Below are 21,020 nucleotides of genomic sequence, written 5' to 3'. Positions count from 1 at the left end.
AATTCTTCAAGAGCTATCAAGGTGGTTGTTCACCATGGCTAGACCTCCATTTTCAAGTCTTGCCATAGATTGTCAAGCCAATTTAAGTCCAAACTGTAACTAGGCCACTCAGGAACATTCAATGTCGTCTTGGTAAGCAACTCCAGTGTGTATTTGGCCTTGTGTTTTAGGCTATTGTCGTGCTAAGAAGTACATTTGTCTCCCAGTGTCTGTTGGAAAGCAGACTGAACCAGGTTTTCCTGTGGATCTTGCCTGCACTTAGGTCTATTCCATTTATTTTTATCCTAAAAAAACTTTTCTGATGACAAGCATATCCATAACATGATACAGCCACCACTTTAGATTCTACAAAACAATAAAAGAATGTTGAGCGAAAGCCAGGATAATCATTTGTCAAATATATGTAACTGGCGCGTTCTCGTTTTTCTTACTTCCTGTCATACGGTATTCTGGTACTTGCAATCAATAGCTTAATCCAATACTAACCAAATCAACAGAAATATGTACATAGTTCTCTCAATCTCCATGAATACTAATTATTTAACTGTAAACATTAACTCGGTAACCCATTAACGTAACAATGGGTTACTGAGTATATCAACTGAATAGGCTTTCTCAACAAAGTCCTTGAGGCAGTACGAACTGAACATTACCTAATCAGGCCACCTCGGCCTGGAAACAGTTCCTAAATCTTCCTAGTTTCCAAGTTTGTCTGGGTGTGGGCTGTGGTGTGTCACAGCAGTGTGCTGACTTTAGATCCAGCAAGTAGTCTCTTCGCCAGCTGTTCCAGAAGCTGGTCACAAGTCTCTGCCTATACTTCCATCTACGTTTCATTTCCTCGTTGTTGAGCGTTGGGTCCTGAGCGTCAGCCGGAAATGGCTTGGGCAAAGAGGTTAGTCTTTTACCCACTAGGAAGCGTGCTGGTGTCAGGGGTTGTCATTTATCCACTTCATTGTGCACGAAGGTCAGAGGCCTAGAATTTAGGATAGCTTCACCCTCTGTCAGGACTGTGCACATCTTTTCAAAGTTTAACGAAGCTCTCCCGAGAACCTTTCTCAGGCATGTTTTCACTGACCTGATGAGTCTTTCCCAGAATCCGCCCCACCAGGCTGCTCGCTCGGCAATGAACCTCCAGGTGATGCCCCTTTCTGAGAAGAACGGCAAAAGTTGGGGCTCTTTGATTGCTTTCCACAGCTCTTTCAAGTCCTGATCAGCTCTCTTGAACGTTTTTGCATTGTCCGAATAGATTACATTGTATAATGCTCTCGTTGAGATTAATCTTTTCAGAGCTAACAGGAATATCTATGTTAACTGATCTGAGACTAGTTCCAACTGCACTGCTCTGGTTACAGCACAAGTGAACAGCACAACTTATGACTTCTTCACAGAACCATTTTCTTTCACGTAGAGTGGTCCTGCAAAATCCACACCTGTGACATCAAATGGTGGTGATTCAGTTCTGTCTTTTGGTAAAGGCGCATTGACCTGCTGTCCGCCCCTTACCTTGAATCTCTTGCAGACTATACATCTTGCCACTGTGCTCTTGACTAGCTGCCTACCACGCAAGATCCAGTATCGCTCTCTGATTTGTACTAGAGTGTCTCTTACTCCAGAATGCATCACATTTTTAACGATGGTACTGTATCAGCATTTCTGAGTATTTGTGCTTGTTGTGCAGAATCCATGAGTGCTGCTCTCTGAATGTGAAGTTGGACTGTTGCAGTCTTCCTCCTAAACGGAGTAGTTTGTGTTCATCTAGGAACAGTTTCAGTTCTCCGATTTTACAGTCATTGTTTAGGCTTTTCCTGACTTCAGTAGTTTGATTTCCTGACTAAAACTCTGTCTTGTGTTACCATGAATCAGTATTTTTCTGCCTCCAACAGTTCATCAGCAGTCAGTTCACCTTGCATCTTTATGTTTGTACAAGCATTGGCTATGAATATCTTTATCCAGGCGATCACTCTGAGAGATGGGTTCAGTGGTGTCTGTGCTGTTTGCTGTAAGCAGTACAGTGACCTGGCGACTGGACTCGAGGGCAGGCAGAGGTTGGTAATCCAAGACAGCATCAAACAGGGACAGAACGACAGGCAGGCTCAGGGTCAGGGTAGGCAGAATGGTCAGATGGGGTGGAGACAAGCACAAGACAGGTGAAACAGATCAGGGAGTGACCGTACCCCTACCCCCTCTAGGGGCGCCACCTGGAGTCCTACCCGGGCACATATCTGGTTGACCGTGGTGCCGGCAGCAGAACTCAGTGATGAGGGCTGGGTCCAGGATGTTCTTAGCGGGGACCCAGCACCTCTCCTCTGGGCCATAACCTTACCAGTCAACCAGGTACTGGAATTCCTGAGGTTGAACACTCAGGAGGCACCTCACCGTGTACGCCAGATTGCCGTCGATGAGATGGGGAAGTTGCGTGGGCCTGGAAAAAGGAGACAAAGGGCTGTGAGACAGAGGTTTGATCCTAGACACATGAAAAGTGGGATGTATAGAGTGTCACGAACCGGCTCGTAGCCCATAACAAAAAGGGAGACAATGCAGAGATCAAGGAATAACAAAAATATATTTATTAACTAAAGTAAACTATATACAATTAACAGTGGTGTGTTTAGTGTAATCAGTAGTGTAAGTGAATGGTTGCGTGCATACAGTCAGGTCCAGAAATATTATCATTTTGGCTCTGTACGCCACCACATTGGATTTGAAAGGAAACAGACTTTCAGCTTTGATTTAAGGGTATTTGCATCCAAATCAGTTGAACGGTGTAGGAATTACATTTACTAATTACTTTTTCTTTTTTTTACATGTGCCCCAGCCAATTTTAGGGGCTCCAAAGTAATTGGACAAACTAACATAATCCTAAATTAAATTGTGAGTTTTGCATGCTCAATTGGATTCAGGTCAGGTGATTGACTTGGCCATTACAGAACATTCCACTTCTTTGCCTTAAAAAAGTATTGGGTTGCTTCCGCAACATGCTTTGGGTCACTGTCCATCTGCACTGTGAAGCACCATCCAATGAGTTTTTAAGTATTTGGCTGAATCTAACCAGATAATATAGTCCTAAACACTTCAGAATTCATGATGCTGCTTGTAGTCACATCATCAATAAATACAAGGCAACCAGTTCCATTGGCAGCCATACATGCCCACGCCATAACACTACCTCCACCATGCTTCACAGATGAGGTGGTATGCTTCGGATCATGAGCAGTTTATTTCCTTTTCCATACATCATTCTGGTACAAGTTGGTCTTTGTCTCATCAGTCCATAGGATGTTGTTCCAGAACTGTCTTTGACTTTACATAATTTTTCTATGTGTTTCTGTCCTTAACATACAAAGCATCTTCCCATTTTCTTTCGTTTGTCTTTGCTTGTAGTAATATTGTGGTCAGGGCAGTTTTCTGATCAAATCAAAAAAATCAAATCAAATTTTATTTGTCACATACACATGGTTAGCAGATGTTAATGCGAGTGTAGCGAAATGCTTGTGCTTCAAGTTCCGACAATGCAGTAATAACCAACAAGTAATCTAACTAACAATTCCAAAACTACTGTCTTGTACACAGTGTAAGGGGATAAAGAATATGTACATAAGGATATATGAATGAGTGATGGTACAGAGCAGCTTAGGCAAGATACAGTAGATGGTATCGAGTACAGTATATACATATGAGATGAGTATGTAAACAAAGTGGCATAGTTAAAGTGGCTAGTGATACATGTATTGCATAAGGATACAGTCGATGATATAGAGTACAGTATATACGTATGCATATGAGATGAATAATGTAGGGTAAGTAACATTATATAAGGTAGCATTGTTTAAAGTGGCTAGTGATATATTTACATCATGTCCCATCAATTCCCATTATTAAAGTGGCTGGAGTTGAGTCAGTGTCAGTGTGTTGGCAGCAGCCACTCAATGTTAGTGGTGGCTGTTTAACAGTCTGATGGCCTTGAGATAGAAGCTGTTTTTCAGTCTCTCGGTCCCAGCTTTGATGCACCTGTACTGACCTCGCCTTCTGGATGATAGCGGGGTGAACAGGCAGTGGCTCGGGTGGTTGATGTCCTTGATGATCTTTATGGCCTTCCTGTGACATAGGGTGGTGTAGGTGTCCTGGAGGGCAGGTAGTTTGCCCCCGGTGATGCGTTGTGCAGACCTCACTACCCTCTGGAGAGCCTTACGGTTGAGGGCGGAGCAGTTGCCGTACCAGGCGGTGATACAGCCCGCCAGGATGCTCTCGATTGTGCATCTGTAGAAGTTTGTGAGTGCTTTTGGTGACAAGCCAAATTTCTTCAGCCTCCTGAGGTTGAAGAGGCGCTGCTGCGCCTTCTTCACAATGCTGTCTGTGTGAGTGGACCAATTCAGTTTGTCTGTGATGTGTATGCCGAGGAACTTAAAACTTGCTACCCTCTCCACTACTGTTCCATCGATGTGGATAGGCGGGTGTTCCCTCTGCTGTTTCCTGAAGTCCACAATCATCTCCTTAGTTTTGTTGACGTTGAGTGTGAGGTTATTTTCCTGACACCACACTCCGAGGGCCCTCACCTCCTCCCTGTAGGCCGTCTCGTCGTTGTTGGTAATCAAGCCTACCACTGTTGTGTCGTCCGCAAACTTGATGATTGAGTTGGAGGCGTGCGTGGCCACGCAGTCGTGGGTGAACAGGGAGTACAGGAGAGGGCTCAGAACGCACCCTTGTGGGGCCCCAGTGTTGAGGATCTGCGGGGAGGAGATGTTGTTGCCTACCCTCACCACATGGGGGCGGCCCGTCAGGAAGTCCAGTACCCAGTTGCACAGGGCGGGGTCGAGACCCAGGGTCTCGAGCTTGATGACGAGCTTGGAGGGTACTATGGTGTTGAATGCCGAGCTGTAGTCAATGAACAGCATTCTCACATAGGTATTCCTCTTGTCCAGATGGGTTAGGGCAGTGTGCAGTGTGGTTGAGATTGCATCGTCTGTGGACCTATTTGGGCGGTAAGCAAATTGGAGTGGGTCTAGGGTTTCAGGTAGGGTGGAGGTGATATGGTCCTTGACTAGTCTCTCAAAGCACTTCATGATGACGGAAGTGAGTGCTACGGGGCGGTAGTCGTTTAGCTCAGTTACCTTAGCTTTCTTGGGAACAGGAACAATGGTGGCCCTCTTGAAGCATGTGGGAACAGCAGACTGGTATAGGGATTGATTGAATATGTCCGTAAACACACCGACCAGCTGGTCTGCGCATGCTCTGAGGGCGCGGCTGGGGATGCCGTCTGGGCCTGCAGCCTTGCGAGGGTTAACACGTTTAAATGTCTTACTCACCTCGGCTGCAGTGAAGGAGAGACCGCATGTTTTCGTTGCAGGCCGTGTCAGTGGCACTGTATTGTCCTCAAAGCGGGCAAAAAATTAGATGAAAAAAATGATTTGGGGTCTGCACTGTCACAGAATAGACCGTTATGTTCCTTCTGGGTCTTCTTGTTTTAATTTCATTGGAGGAGCATGACTTATTCCATGGTTTGCTCTCTTTCTGTTGGTTGCATGATCTTGTCATCTGTAGTGCTATCTCCCTGTTCTGAACCTCCTTCTGTTGGAAACAAACTTTTCTACTCCCCTCTGACGACTATAGTCAAGAGCTATGTCCTCTGAAATCATCTGCAGTAAGATTAGGAATAGTAGGCTTCCGTAGGTTTCTGACACTACACCCAGTGAGTCCAAGCTTCAAATCTGAATTTCATATAGCTGCCTTAATACATTTATTAACCTCTAGTGACTCCCCATCCCGGGTCCGGAAGCGTAATCATCGATTGACACTAATTAGCATAACGCAATGGACATAAATATTCCTAGACAATATTCCTATTCATGAAAATCACAAGTGAAATATATTGAGACACAGCTTATCCTTTTGTTAATCACCCTGTCATCTCAGATTTTCAAATATGCTTTACAGCCAAAGTTAGACAAGCATTTGTGTAAGTTTATCGATAACCTAGCATAGCATTTTGTCCAGCTAGCAGCAGGTAACTTGGTCACGGAAATCAGAAAAGCAATCAAATTAAATTGTTTACCTTTGATGAGCTTCGGATGTTTTCACTCACGAGACTCCCAGTTAGATAGCCAATGTTCCTTTTTTCCTAAAATATTATTTTTGTAGGTGAAATAGCTCCGTTTGTTCTTCACGTATGGCTGAGAAATCGCCCAGAAATTGCAGTCACGAAAACACCGAAAAATATTCTAAATTAGCTCCATAATATCGACAGAAACATGGCAAACATGGTTTATAATCAATCCTAAAGGTGTTTTTCAAATATCTATTTGATAATATATCCACCGGGACAATTGGTTTTTCAGTAGGACCGAATAATGGCTACCTCTGTATTTTACACGAGAATCACTCTGGGATCCATCAGGTGACCACTTGCGCAATGTAGCCGCTTACGGGTATTCTTCAACATAAATGCGTAAAACTACGTCACAATGCTGTAGACACCTTGGGGAATACGGAGAAAAAGTAATCTGGTTGATAGCCCATTCACTGCTCAATAGGGACACATTGGAACGCAGAGCTTTCAAAAGATGAGGCACTTCCGGAATGGATTTTTCTCAGGCTTTCGCCTGCAATATCAGTTCTGTTATGCTCACAGACAATATTTTTACAGTTTTGGAAACTTTAGAGCATTTTCTATCCTAAGCTGTCAATTATATGCATATTCTAGCATCTTGTCCTGACAAAATATCCCGTTTACTACGGGAACGTTATTTTTCCAAAAATGAAAATACTGCCCCCTAGTCACAAAAGGGCAGAGGATTTCTTCACAGAAGTGAGATTCAGCAGCTTTGTCATGTGAACACTAATCACAAGATGTTTCCTTCCAAATCTGCTATTGAGCAGACTGATTGCATCATCATCATAGTAACTGTCAACATCAGTCCTGCCTTTGCAGCTGTTCCAGTGAGATACGTTTTCAGGTAGGTAAACTTGTCTTTTTTGCACAGTAAATCATTCTTGTGAATAGTAGTCTCATACTGTCTCCAAAACTCCTGCCACATATTGACATCTCCAACGAATTTCTCATGAATTAACTTTGATAGCCTTACTGATTGTCTCTGTGATCTTTTTGAGCTAGCATTACTCACCCATGCTGGTAGTGGATTGAGGTCCTGTTTTTTCACCTGTTTTATCACCCGTTGTGCACGGCTCTTCAGCATGATAACGCGTTCTTTGTAATCCTCTGTGCATGCAATCTCCACCTCCAATCTGTTCTAGGGTGTTCAATTCCACGATCAAGTTCAAACAAGCTGTCCTCCTTAGCTGACAGCAATTCCAACAATGTACTCAAGGGATTGGTATCCGGATATGACTAGGTTATTTCCAGCTCAATCTGATTCAAAATCTGTATTGTGGCAACTCGGATGGTACTCCGCTTTCATATCATTCTTTCAGCTTAATGACTACGTTTCAGTCAGTCATCCCACTGATCTTCGTTGCAGCTCATACTCCGAGTTTCAGCACCAAAAATATAGAATGACTATCTTATTTTTAGTAATAATACTTGTTCACTTTACATTTCACCGCTTTAGATTTTACAAAACAATAAAAGAAAGTTGCTAGCGAAAGCCAGGATAATCACTTGTCACTTGTACTTAACTGGCAAGATCTCGTTTTTACTTCCTGTCGCAAGGCAATCTGGCACTTGCAGTCAATAGCTGTCACTGCCTGATCTGTTTCACCTCTCCTTGTGCTTGTCTCCACCCCACTCCAGGTGTCACCCATCTTCCCCATTATCCCCTGGGTACTCATACCTGTGTTTTCTGTCTGTCTGTGCCAGTTTGTTTTGTTTATCAAACCAACCAGCAGTTTCCCCCTTGTTCCTGTCTATAGCTATTTTTTTTTCCTGGTTTTGACCTTTTTGTCTGCCTGCCATCCTGTACCTTTGCCCCACTACTCTAGATTGCCGACCTCTGCCTGTCTGCCGTCCTGTACCTTTGCCCCACTACTCTGGATTACTGACCTCTGCCTGACCTGAACCTGAAACTGAGCCTTCCTACCGTCCTGTACCTTTGCCTACTTCGACACTGTCTGCACCTGGTGTCACATGAATTGATGCTGGAGAGACGAAGCAGGTACAGGGAGTAACATTTAATAAATAACGGACATAAAACGAGACAGGAACACCGTCAGCAAACAGAAAACAAAGACAAAAAACAATCAATGCAGCAGCGGGGAACAGAGCTGGGGAACTGACACATATAGGGGAAGAAATAAGTTAAGTGAGTCCAGGTGAGTCCAATAACGTTGCTGCGCATGACGAGGGAAGGCAGGTGTGCGTGATGGATGGCAGGAGTGCGTGATGCAAGGCAATCTTGCGCCCTCAAGTGCCAGGGGGAGGGAAAAGCGGGAGCAGACGTGACAGTACCACCCCCTCTAGGAGCGCCACCTGTCGTCCCACCTGTGGGAACTGGCCGAGACATGGGCTCTGGGCAAGCCGGTTGGTGTGTGTGAGCCCAACCAACCGGCAGGAGCATGAGAGCCTGGCGAGCTGGCTGGGGCATGGAAGCCTGACGATCCGGCTGAGGCAAGATGCCTGTCGATCCTGCTGAAGAAGGCCGATGATCCGGAGGAGTATGACGTGGGATGGGAATCCGACGAGCCAACCGAGGCAAGGAAACCTCTCGAGCCAGCCAGGGCGTGGAAGCCCGACGGGCTGTTTAGGCACCCCCGGTTCCATCGGTGGTGGAATCCACCCCGACGTCACCAACAAAACCAAAAAAAACTCTTGGATCGGCTGGGTGAATAAGAACTGACAATCCGGCTGATGCCCGACGTGGGATGGGCGGCATCCGAGCCAACCGGGGCAAGGAAACCTCTTGAGCCAGCTAGGACATGGAAGCCCGACGAGCTGGCTCGGCACCCCCGGTTCCATCGGTGGCGACCCAGAGCCGCTACCACCATACCAACCAGAACGCCAGTAATCCCCGATGCTTCGAATGATGGCTGCTGCATTCTGTCACATGGGTTGATGCTGGGGAGCCGAAGCAGGTACAGGGAGTAACATTTAATAAGTACAGACATAGAACGAGACAGGAACAGCGATAGAAAACAAAGACAAAAAACAATCAATGAAGCTGCAGGGAACAGAGCTGGGGAACTGACAAATATAGGTGAGGAAATAAACAGGTGATAAGAGAGTCCAGGTGAGTCCAATAACGCTGATGCGCGTGACGAGGGAAGGCAGGTGTGCGTGATGGATGGCAGGAGTGCGTGATGCAAGGCAATCTGGCGCCCTCAAGCGCCAGGGGGAGGGAAGAGCGGGAGCAGACGTGACACCTGGATCTTACTTTCAAACATGATAATAGCGTAGTCCAATACAACAGAAATATGTACATAGTTCTGTCAATCTCCATCACATGAATTCTAACACAATTACTCTTACATATGTAAATGACTGTAAAAAAACATCTTTAGATACATCTCAATGAATGAACTGTTATCATTAACTCTGTAACCCATTAAAGTTACAACAGGGACAAACAAGCTGTAGCTAGCTACAAACAGAAAGACACACTGTCGCAAAGAGTTCATCCATGTATACGGGTAAGAGAAATATTATACGTTTCTAATTTGGTCAAATCGTTTTCAAGTTAAATGATACTGTTAGCTAGCTAGCGAACGGTAGCTTGCTGGCTCTCTAGCTAACGTTACATATTTGATCTGTGTAGTAATATTAGTATCTTAAGCCATTTGCATTGCTAGTTATAGACTAATGTTAGCTAGCTAGCAACATACCTAAAACAAAAGACTCAACTTAGCAAGAAAATGATTACATGACCCATCAACTAAGCCAGGTGTGTCTGGGGGTGATTATGGCTATCTATTGTATTTCATGGCCATGTGTGCATATCTAAACAATGGTGATCCATCCACTTAGCTAGATGTGGCTGGGGGCTGGTTATAGCATTTATTTCACATGACCCTTCATGTGAAAGGGTAAGCATCATCTAATCATTAGAAAATATTTAAATACTATTTTTATCTGGAAACTTTCAATGTCAGATTAGGACATAGGCCAAGGACTAAATAAAGTGTATTTTTACCTATAGTTTTTCTTAATGTAGGCTACTACTTTCACTACTTTTAGTCTTTAAATCTTTGGTTGTTTACTACACTACCTTGCTCACTCTGTTTTTAAATCTTTTAAGTCTTTAAATCTTTGATTGTTTACTACACTACCTTGCTCACTCTGTTTAGCACATGGCCTCACATGTGAGTCCTTAAAGAGATGTGTGGGGCTAAGGCTTAAGAGGGGGTGAAAGACGCTGAGTAGGTGTAGACAAAAAACTGCTCTCCAGTATGAGTACCAAAACATCCAAGGACCATTTTCTCAAAAATGGGATTACAACTTTATCAACTTTCCAAGCAGAATTACTTTCCCATTGCTTCTCAACTGCAGTGTATGATATACCATTTTGTTGCTGAGTCTCTATTTTTATCCAATCAAAAAAAAAAACATAAGACCAAATCAAGGCGGTGGTTTACAAAGTTCATGTATTTGCCACAGTTTTACATTAGTGCATTATTACAAACAGGATGCATCTTTTGGAATATGTTTATGTACAGGTACCCTTCTTTTCACTCATGTAGGTTAGTATTGTGGAGTAACTACAATGTCGTTGATCCATCCTCAGTTTTCTCCAATCACAGCCATGACCCTCTGGGTCCTGCTTCATAAGCACTACAGAAATGTGTTACAAAGCATGTGTTACTTAGCCCTTTATAATCACATGTCATAAAGGGATCATAAATGTGGCATAACTGTGTGACATAATCACCAATGTCAAAAGTGACATAACCCACAATGCTGAATATGATATAAACATGTGCTTTATAAATCAAATACAATCCAATTGTATTTGTCACAAACAAATGTTTCGCAGATGTTATTGTGGGTGTAGCGAAATGCGTCTTGTTCCAACCTACAAAGGATGACGTGCTGATGTCATCTTAGTCACATAACACATCATCTTGTTCCCAGACAGTTCCGCCCAAATGCGCATAACACTTGGCCTTCATTAGTTAGGGTTAGGTTTAAAATCACATTTTAAGAAGATACATTGTGGAAATGGGCAGGGTTAGCAATAATTATGACTTTTTGACTGTGCTAAGTAGTGAAGATGACAAATACTTTACTCAGTAAGTTCACTCCTATAGAATTCTACGGTCACTCCCACTAAGGCCAAGTTTGAATGATTGATATCCAAGGCTTATATGTGCTATGAGTGCAATAGCCTGGGGACGATGTTACACCAAGAAACACTTACCTTGCTAAAAGCCCCGAGCCTAAAGAAATTAAAAGTGTCTTTCTTCTGGAACCAAGTTACATGCTCCTCAGTACACAACTACGTACACAACAAAAACAAGCCATACCTCGCGGTGCTGGGCCCAGTCAGGTCTTTGACACATTCACCCACTCAACCACTGAAAGATCAGCCACAAAATATTGGCACCATTGTAACAGGTTGCATGTAATTAAGCCCTGGTCTCCAGCATGGGAACAGACTACTCCAAATCATCTTGGTTCTGACACACACACACACACACTAATGCAAGCTTTGCAGGTCCATCAAGCAATTTAAATACCTCTCACACACTACAGTAACCTGTGGATCATGAGACAACCGTCATAAATAGGCAGGACGTTAATAACCTATTTATTGACACTTTATGTAGTGTCCTGTAATACTTCAATTGAAGTGAGACACCTTCGGTCATTCATAACACATCCATTTTTTTTATTTTTTTATTTTACCTTTATTTTACTAGGCAAGTCAGTTAAGAACAAATTCTTATTTTCAATGACGGCCTAGGAACAGTGGGTTAACTGCCTGTTCAGGGGCAGAACGACAGATTTTGTACCTTGTCAGCTCTGGGATTTGAACTTGCAACCTTTCGGTTACAAGTCCAATGCTCTAACCACTAGGCTACCCTGCCGCCCCCATAGACTCTATACCGCATGACGCTGTACTTAATTTAAAGTCAGAACCCTTTGGTCATTTAAAACATATACATAAATGCCTTGTATCATATGATTCTGTACTTACTATCAGGTCAGTCATCTTTGGTCTCCACCCGGCACAGCCAGAAGAGGACTGGCCACCCCTCATAGCCTGGTTCCTCTCTAGGTTTCTTCCTAGGTCTGGCCTTTCTAGGGAGTTTTTCCTAGCAACCGTGCTTCTACACCTGCATTGCTTGCTGTTTGGGGTTTTAGGCTGGGTTTCTGTACAGCTCTTTGGGACATCAGCTGATGTAAGAAGGGCTTTATAAATACATTTGATTGATTGATTGATGAATAATGTAGAAATTGAGCACGTTGAGATGACTAAACTGCTTGGTGTAACCCTGGATTGTATACTGTCATGGTCAAAACATGTTAATGCAACAGTAACTAAGATGGGAAGAAGTCTGCCCATAATAAAGTGCTGCTATGCCTTCTTAACAACACTTTCAACAAAGCAGGTCCTAGAGGCCCTAGTTTTGTCACACCTGGACTACAGTCCAATTGTGTGGTCAGGTGCCACAAAGAGGGACTTAGGAAAATTAAAATTTGCTCAGAACAGTCAGCACACCTGGCCCCTAAATGTACACAGAGAGCTAACATTAATAATATGCATGTCAATCTCTCATGGCTCAAAATAGCGGAGAGGTTGACTTCATCACTACTTGTTTTTGTTAGAAGTATTGACATGCTGAATACACCGAGTTGTCTGTTTAAACTAGCTCAGACAGCCATGCATACCCACAAAGACATGCCACCAGAGGTCTCTTCACAATCCCCACGTCCAGAACAGACAATGGGAGGTGCATAGCACTACATAGAGTCATGGCTACATGGAACTCTATTCAAAATCAGGTAACTGATACAAGCAGTAGAATCAGATTTAAGAAACAGATAAAAATCAACTTTATGGAACAGTTGGGACTGTAAAGAGACACACACACACACACATATATTTTGAATAGTTGATATGGTAGTAGAGTAGTGTCCTGAGGGCACACACTTAATGTGTTGTGAAAAGTGCTTTTATTGTTTATAACTGCCTTAATGTTGCTGGACCCCACAAAGAAAGGTAGCAGCTAACGGCGATCCTTAGCAAATACAAATACAAGGTGAGTGACAGTAATACGCACGCATGCACACACACACACACACACACACACACACACACACACACACACACACACACACACACACACACACACACACACACACACACACACACACACACACACACATAGCGCAGACCTTTGTTTAATAAACAATTATAATAACTGTAATTCTACCCCCTTTTTCTCCTGAATTTCGTGACGTCCAATTAAGATCTTGTCTCAACTCCCCAACGGGCTCAGGAGAGGCGAGGGTCGAGTCATGCGTCCTCCGAAACATGATCCGAGAACACCGCTCGCTTAACCCGGAAGCCTGCTGCACCAATGTGTCAGAGGAAACACTGTCCAACTGATGACCGAATTCAGCCAGTAGGTGCCCGGCCCACCACAAGGAATCACTAGAGTGCAATGAGCCAAGTAAAGACCCACTGGGCAAGGGCAATCCCCCACTAACCCAATTGTGCGCCGCTCTATGGGACACCCGGTCACGGCCGGTTGTGACACAGCCGATCGAACCCCAGGCTGTAGTGATGCCGCAACTCTGCGATTCCAGTGCTTTAGACTGCTGAGCCACTCGGGAGGCCCAGCGCATACCTTTTTTAATTTTTTCTACAGATGGGTATATCGGGCTGCTAATAAAGGACTAGTAAAGGCCCAGTGCACTACTTTTGTTAAAAAAAAATACAAATTAAAAATGTGTTATTATTTTTCATTTTTTGATATTATGATTTTTCAGGGGGTGCTGCAACACCCTCCGCACACCTACTTCCCACGGCTGTGATGTGTTGCGTCATCTGCAGGATGTTTATAGTTATGGCTGCTTCTGTTTGCAGAAACATCCCAGGATACATTAGTGGAACTGAGTGAGCTGAGAATACAGGAAGCTGATGTAGATCAACAAAGCAGTATTTGTGACTCTATGGCCTGATGATGTGATCAAATTGACAAAATCATATCAGCTGTGTAACATCTCTTTGTCTGCCCTTGAATAATATCTATTGAGGCAGAACGTTTAATGTGAAATGCATTTCAACTGTAGCTGTTGAATACAACTAGGTTACTTGTGTTAATAAATACAGTCAAGGACGGAGAACTGCCTCAGTAATTTATTCACCAGAAGATGGCGATACTGTAACGCTCTGTAAGTAGCTGAAGACATAAGTTGCAACTGTTAATGAACTCTGATAGTGACTGAATGGAAAGCATTAGTCATCAGGTGAATGTTTCTTACCACAGGTGGTGTAGGTGCTATAGCAAGTTTGCTGTACTAAGTTTTTTTAAAGACATCCTACAAAGTTAAAAAATATATATATTTTGCTGTTGAAAAGCAACATTCCAAGTATAAATATAGTAAAGTACACATACCAAAGGGTAAAAAAGTGTTTTTTTAGACACATCTGCAAACTTCAAGAAGTAGGGATTCAAGGAGCTGTTCTGATGGTCAGGTTCCCTCTTGCTTGACGCACAATAGAGGAGCAATAGAGAACCAAAGAGGACCCCCCCCCCCCACACACACACACACCTCTAAATGGATTACAATACAATTGTTAAGTGTAGCTCAGTTGGTAGAGCATGTCGCTTGCAACGCCAGGGTTGTGGGTCTAATTCCCACGGGGAGACAAGTTTGAAAATATATGGACTGAGAGTGTCTGAGAGTGTCTACTAAAAGTGTGAAAAGCTATATTTTTAACTGAGCACAAGTTTAAAGATCATTCCCCATTAAATTACCTACAATAATATACTGTAACCCACTAAAAAGACATATACGTGTTGGCCTACGATGTGTGAGGGAGAGGAAACAGACCTCTAAAGTAGAAGCAATAGACAAGAGAGCTATGGTAGGTAGGCTCATATGTAGGAGGACAGGAAGTGGAAAAACCCTGTAGATGCAGAAGGAGAGAGAGAGAGAGAGAGAGAGAGAGAGAGAGAGAGAGAGAGAGAGAGAGAAATATTCAGAACATATCGTCAGTGTCACCACTCAACTCACGTGTGTAATCACAGGCGGTTTGCTCTAACTGAGTAACACGGGCATGACCTGTCTTGAGATCTCATAAGACATTGCATCTTTGCCCTGATGGACCCACCGTGGTCTGACCACATCCTGCTGGTCCTCTGTCTCCTCTTCCTGGTCTGCATCCATGGCAATGCTCAAGGTAAGATGTTTCACATCTTGTCACTTCTACTTTTTGTGTTACATTTGAAAGGGATTGATATTTGCTAATTTTGGCAATTTACTTAAAATTTCCTTCAACAGTATGCTACGTACAGTGCATTCGGAAGAATTCAGCCCATTTGACTTTTTCCACATTTTATTACATTGCAGCATTATTATAAAATGTATTTAAAAAAAATGTTTCTCATCAATTTACACATAAAAAATAAAAATAAAATTATTATTATTATTTACATAATAATGTGTCGAGGCACACAGGCACAGATCTGGAGGAAGGGTACCAAAACATGTTTGCAACATTGAATAAAAAATGTTCCTCATCAATCTGCACACAATACCCCATAATAAAAAAACTAAAATAGGTTTTTAGAAATGTTTGCAAATGTCAAAAAAACTAAACAGAAATAGCTTATTTACATAAGTATTCAGACCTTTTGCCATCAGACTCAAAAATTCAGCTCAGGTACATCCCATTGATCATCCTTGAGATTTTTCTACAACTTGATTGAAGTCCATCTGTGGTACATTAATTTGATTGGACATGATTTGGAAAGGCACACACCTGTCTATATAACGTCACACAGTTGACAGTGCATGTCAGAACAAAAACCAAGCCATGAGGTCGAAGGAATTGTCCGTAGAGCTCCGAGACAGGATTGTGTCGAGGCATAGATTTGGGGAAGGGTACCAAAACATGTCTGCAACAATGAAGGTCCCCAAGAACACAGTCACCTCCATCATTCTTAAATGGAAGAAGTTTGGAACGAACAAGACTCTTCCTAGAGCTGGCTGCCCGACCAAACTGAGCAATTGGGGGAGAAGGGTCTTGGTCAGGGAGGTGACCAAGAACCCAATATGGGTTAGCCAAAAGGCACCTAAAGGACTCTCAGACCATAAGAAACAAGATTCTCTGGTCTGATGAAACCAAGATTGAACTCTTTGGCCTTAATGCCAAGCGTCACATCTGGAGGAACCTGGCACCATCCCTACGGTTAAGTTTGGTGGCAGCATCATGCTGTGGGAATGTTTTTCAGTGGCAGGGACTGGGAGACTAGTCAGGATTGAGGGAAAGATGAACGTAGCAAAGTACAGAGAGATATTTGATTAAAACCTGCTCCAAAGCACTCAGGAACTCAGGCTGCCAAAGGTGATTCAACAAAGTACTGAGTAATGGGTCTTAAAACTTATGTAAATGTGATATTTCAGTTTTTTATATTTGATACATTTGCAAACATTTCTAAAAAAAAATGTTTGATTTGTAATTATGGGGTATTGTGTGTAGATTGATGAGGGAAAATAACAATTTAATCAATTTTAGAATAAGGCTGTAACGTAACAGAATGTGGAAAAAGTAAAGGGGTCTGAATACTTTCTGAATGTACTTATTGATCAACCAAAGTCAGTCAGAGATGGGTGATGGACATGTCAAAGCGTAACTTCTCAACCGCAGTTTGAATATGACAGGTCTTCATGTTCATTTGTGTTTTACCAGTGACCAGTATGATCCCTATCAGTAGTAATTATGTCAATTGTTTCCATCATCTTTTCTCACACCAAGGCCCATGTGAAATTGAGGTGCCAATCAAAAGAAACACTGTTTGGAATGCTGTCCCTCAGAAACGGCTGACAATCAACTGCCCTGTAAAACATTGTGGGGAAACCTTACGTGTCACCTGGTGTAAATTTGAGGACGCCAACTGCAAACAAATCAATGAGACAGAGCAAGTCAAAATTGGATGGAAACCATTTGATAGAGGGTCAATAAATCGTATTGCATTTTTGGATTTTAAGAAGATATCTAGGAATGACGATGGTTCGTACAGATGTGGAATGGCTGGGAATAAATCATCAATTGTTAGCCATGCTATCAATGTCTCTGTCTCAGGTAACCAACAAAAGCTTAGTTTTTTCCTCAATCAATTGTTTTAAAATGAATAAAATACATACTCAGTTGAGTCCTTGTTGTTTAATACACTTATTTCTACAGATATCAACCTGACAATGACTAGCACAGCAGACCACAACACAAGTAGGACAATGTTTTATGAAATGGCAGACATTCAATCACGTCACATCAGCTAGTAGGCCTATGTGACAACTGTGTCTGGTGTTAAGACCTCTGTTTCTACTCTAACAGACAACTCACCAAATGCAAAGCATGATGAGAAATATCTGAGCTGGCTGCCGTATGCTTACATCTGTGTGGGAATAGTACTGCTGGTGGTCGTGGTGACAGCAATCTCCTTCTTCTATCTTTATGGATGTAAAGGTGAGTAATGCTGTTACCCATTTATTACTATAAAAAAAAAGAGAGCCGCAGACTCCATATGTATAACCTCCCAGTAATCAGGGTGAAGAAGGCACAGTGATGCCGAAACATTGGTGTTTTCTTACCCAATACATTACTGGAAGGTTATACATGTGGAGTGTGTGACTCTCTTTGTTTTATAACTTTATTCACCGTTAGTCAGCAACTCTACACTAAATCATATTCTCTTGGTGTGCGCCAGCTCAGGTTTTCTATTAGACCCATTTAATACTGAAAACTTTTATTGTGTACAAGGTTGAAATAGAGCAAACATGTCACTTTAACTTTCTAAAATATACACATTATTCAGGACCAACAAGGTCAACAAATAACGGCATAAAGGAGCAGGTAAGGAAATCTTATAGCATCTTACTATTAACCACTGGGTCATTTACTATCATGACAAAACTGGTCCTCAATATACTACATTTGTACAAAATGGAAGCCTTGCTGTCCTGACTTTGTCTAATTGTTTTTCTCTGTGTTTAATGGAAATGTCCACACAGGCAGCACCATGTCCAGACCTCTCCTCCTCCTCTAAGGGAACCTTTGCATTATCACCATTCACACCAAACCCTGCCCACTCTGACAATCTATACAACAATGGTCCCTATGCCAAACACATCAACAGGGCATCGGCACACAGCCTCCTGATGACAAACGGAGCTCTGCCTTCCTCTGACATCACAGCTGAAGGTCAAGGGTCAAACCACCTTGTGTACGCTAGCCTGAACCACCAGACCCCTAGAGGGTCCCCGAAACCCCCCCATATTCCAACCCCCCATGATGAATGCTCAGAGTATGCAGCCATCCGAGTCCACTGAGCCCATAGGCTCTGAAAGAGACCTCATCCAGACCATAACGGCAGAGTGCTGCTGACTGTTTTACTGTTTAAGTTGTCTTCTTTGTTGGATCTTCTTACTGAAAAAGAGGAAAGCTGAACATATTTTGTGGGTGAAAATGTCACTCCTTGGGGTATTCATGTTTTTTTATACATATATAAAACTAACACACACTCTTCCTGGTGTCATGGAAATGTTGAGCAGTGTGTTAACCGCAGTGCAGCAGTATTTCAGAGAATAAAATGTGATTTAAAGATGGGGGGGATCGTGGTGAGACAGGTGGGCAAGGGTTAGAGCTAGAGAATATGTGCTTCTGAGTGTGAACCTTCCTTCACGTCACACCTCAGAGTTAGAGGAGCAAAATAACACCTGTTAGCAGTGTGTATCACAAAGGTTATCTCACACATGATGATGATAAACCATCATTTGTTATTGACTATCAAAATATATATTTTAATGAAGAAACCACTGAGACACTTTGGTGATTATTAGTGATGATTTGGGGATATAACAGGGAAAAATAACTCATACCGAACATTTTATGTCCCTGTGTGTGACTAAGTGTGTGTGCCTGTGTCTATATGTCTGCATATGACTCATTCAGTATGAGTGAGTGAGTGAGTGAGTGAGTGAGTGAGTGAGTGAGCGAGCGAGCAAGTGAGTGTTGGTGTATATTTTTGCACAGATCCGCGTGTTTGTACGCATGTGCTGGCTACAGGTTGGGGGCTTTCCATGGTTTATGTAAAATGTTGAGCCCACCACATAGCCGAAACAGTGAGTTGCTGTAAATAGATGTTCTCCCTCTTGAGAGTGTATGGAAATTCCATTCAAATGTTATATGAATGTAATATGAAAGTGCATATGACTTTCTCTATGGTCATAGGAAGACAGAGGTAATAGTTTGCATAACTGTAAAATGATGTGGGCGTGGCAAGATTGTAATAGTGACACATATAGTAACAAATTCCAATCTCAGTTATTGTCAATTCATTTGAAACATGTTCGTTTGAAGGCTACATGTTTACTATGCAACTACTCAATTACAATACAGTATCCTTCACCAGAGAATAGTGCCAGAGAAATGTCCCTCATTTTATAAAGAAATTGCGACAAAGACCATTGTTACCACTTGAAGCAAGAGTGGCTAGTTTTTGAGAATACAAAATAAAGCTTGGGTCTAATATCTTTGGTCCAACACTGCTTCTGCCTGTTGTGTTCTGGTAAAACCCTGAGCGAGAGGTTACTGTAAAGTACTGGGGTGTTTTTTTCTGTCCCAGATACAGACCCTAACCTGCACAGGACTGGTTGTTTGTAGTTTAAAAACACAGCGCACAGGAAGTGCTGGGAACAGACCACCACCACACCAAGATGTTAATTTGTACTCAAAGTAACTCACTACTCAGAGAAAGGGTGTAGCTTACTTTCATGGAGCTGCCACATCTATTAGCCTAATCTCAGAATAGGTCCAATACAATACTTATCAGTGTAACAGCTAAACAGTTTATTCATCCATGATGTAATCATTTTTTTGAGAGTAGAGCACTGACTGGTTTTACTGTAAGCCATTGCCTGCACCCATTTGGTTTTACTGTAAGCCATTGCCTGCACCCATGTGGTTTTACTGTAAGCCATTGCCTGCACCCATGTGGTTTTACTGTATGCCATTGCCTGCACCCATGTGGTTTTACTGTAAGCCATTGCCTGCACCCATGTGGTTTTACTGTAAGCCATTGCCTGCACCCATGTGGTTTTACTGTATGCCATTGCCTGCACCCATTTGGTTTTACTGTAAGCCATTTCCTGCACCCATGTGGTTTTATTTTATGCCATTGCCTGCACCCATGTGGTTTTACTGTAAGCCATTGCCTGCACCCATGTGGTTTTATTGTAAGCCATTGCCTGCACCCATGTGGTTTTACTGTAAGCCATTGCCTGCACCCATTTGGTTTTATTGTAAGCCATTGCCTGCACCCATGTGGTTTTACTGTAAGCCATTGCCTGCACCCATGTGGTTTTATTGTAAGCCATTGCCTGCACCCATGTGGTTTTACTGTAAGCCATTGCCTGCTCCCATGTGGTTTTACTGTAAGCCATTGCCTGCACCCATGTGGTTTTATTGTATGCCATTGCCTGCTCCCATGTGGTTTTACTGTAAGCCATTGCCTGCACCCATGTGGTTTTACTGTAAGCCATTGCCTGCACCCATGTGGATGTATTGGTTATTAAAACAGAAGGCTCCACAACCATCATTTAGTTAGATAAAAACAAGGGCATTAGAACATGCTGAGACATGAGGACATACATTATACATTAAGGGGGTTTATTTTATAGTGTAAAAAAAGGCCATGATCAAAGGGCTAATGAATCTCCCTTTAGATTGGGCTGTTTGGAATTTATCCTCCTACTATGGGCAAACGTCAAATCAAATCAAACTTTATATGTCACATGCGCCGAATACAAAAAAATGAAATGCTTCCTTACAAGCCCTTAACCAACAGTGCAATTCAAGAAGAAGGAAATATTCACCAAGTAGACTAAAGTAAAACGTAAGAAT

General features: G+C 42.7%; 1 protein-coding gene across 1 annotated transcript; it reads left to right on the top strand.

Moving 5' to 3' along the window:
* Positions 1–15,097: 15,097 nt before the first annotated feature.
* On the top strand, positions 15,098–19,665 carry LOC139380229 (B- and T-lymphocyte attenuator-like). Its single transcript, XM_071122764.1, has 6 exons — positions 15,098–15,296; positions 16,875–17,201; positions 17,304–17,345; positions 17,454–17,585; positions 17,935–17,972; positions 18,131–19,665. The coding sequence occupies exons 1-6, from the start codon at positions 15,218–15,220 to the stop codon at positions 18,446–18,448; spliced, it is 936 nt and encodes a 311-aa protein (XP_070978865.1). The 5' UTR covers positions 15,098–15,217; the 3' UTR covers positions 18,449–19,665.
* The last annotated feature ends 1,355 nt before the right edge of the window (positions 19,666–21,020 follow it).

The sequence above is a fragment of the Oncorhynchus clarkii genome, chromosome 22 (genome assembly GCF_045791955.1).
Source record: "Oncorhynchus clarkii lewisi isolate Uvic-CL-2024 chromosome 22, UVic_Ocla_1.0, whole genome shotgun sequence".
NCBI classification, from domain to species: domain Eukaryota; kingdom Metazoa; phylum Chordata; class Actinopteri; order Salmoniformes; family Salmonidae; genus Oncorhynchus; species Oncorhynchus clarkii.
This window is presented reverse-complemented; position numbering and strand designations above follow the sequence as displayed.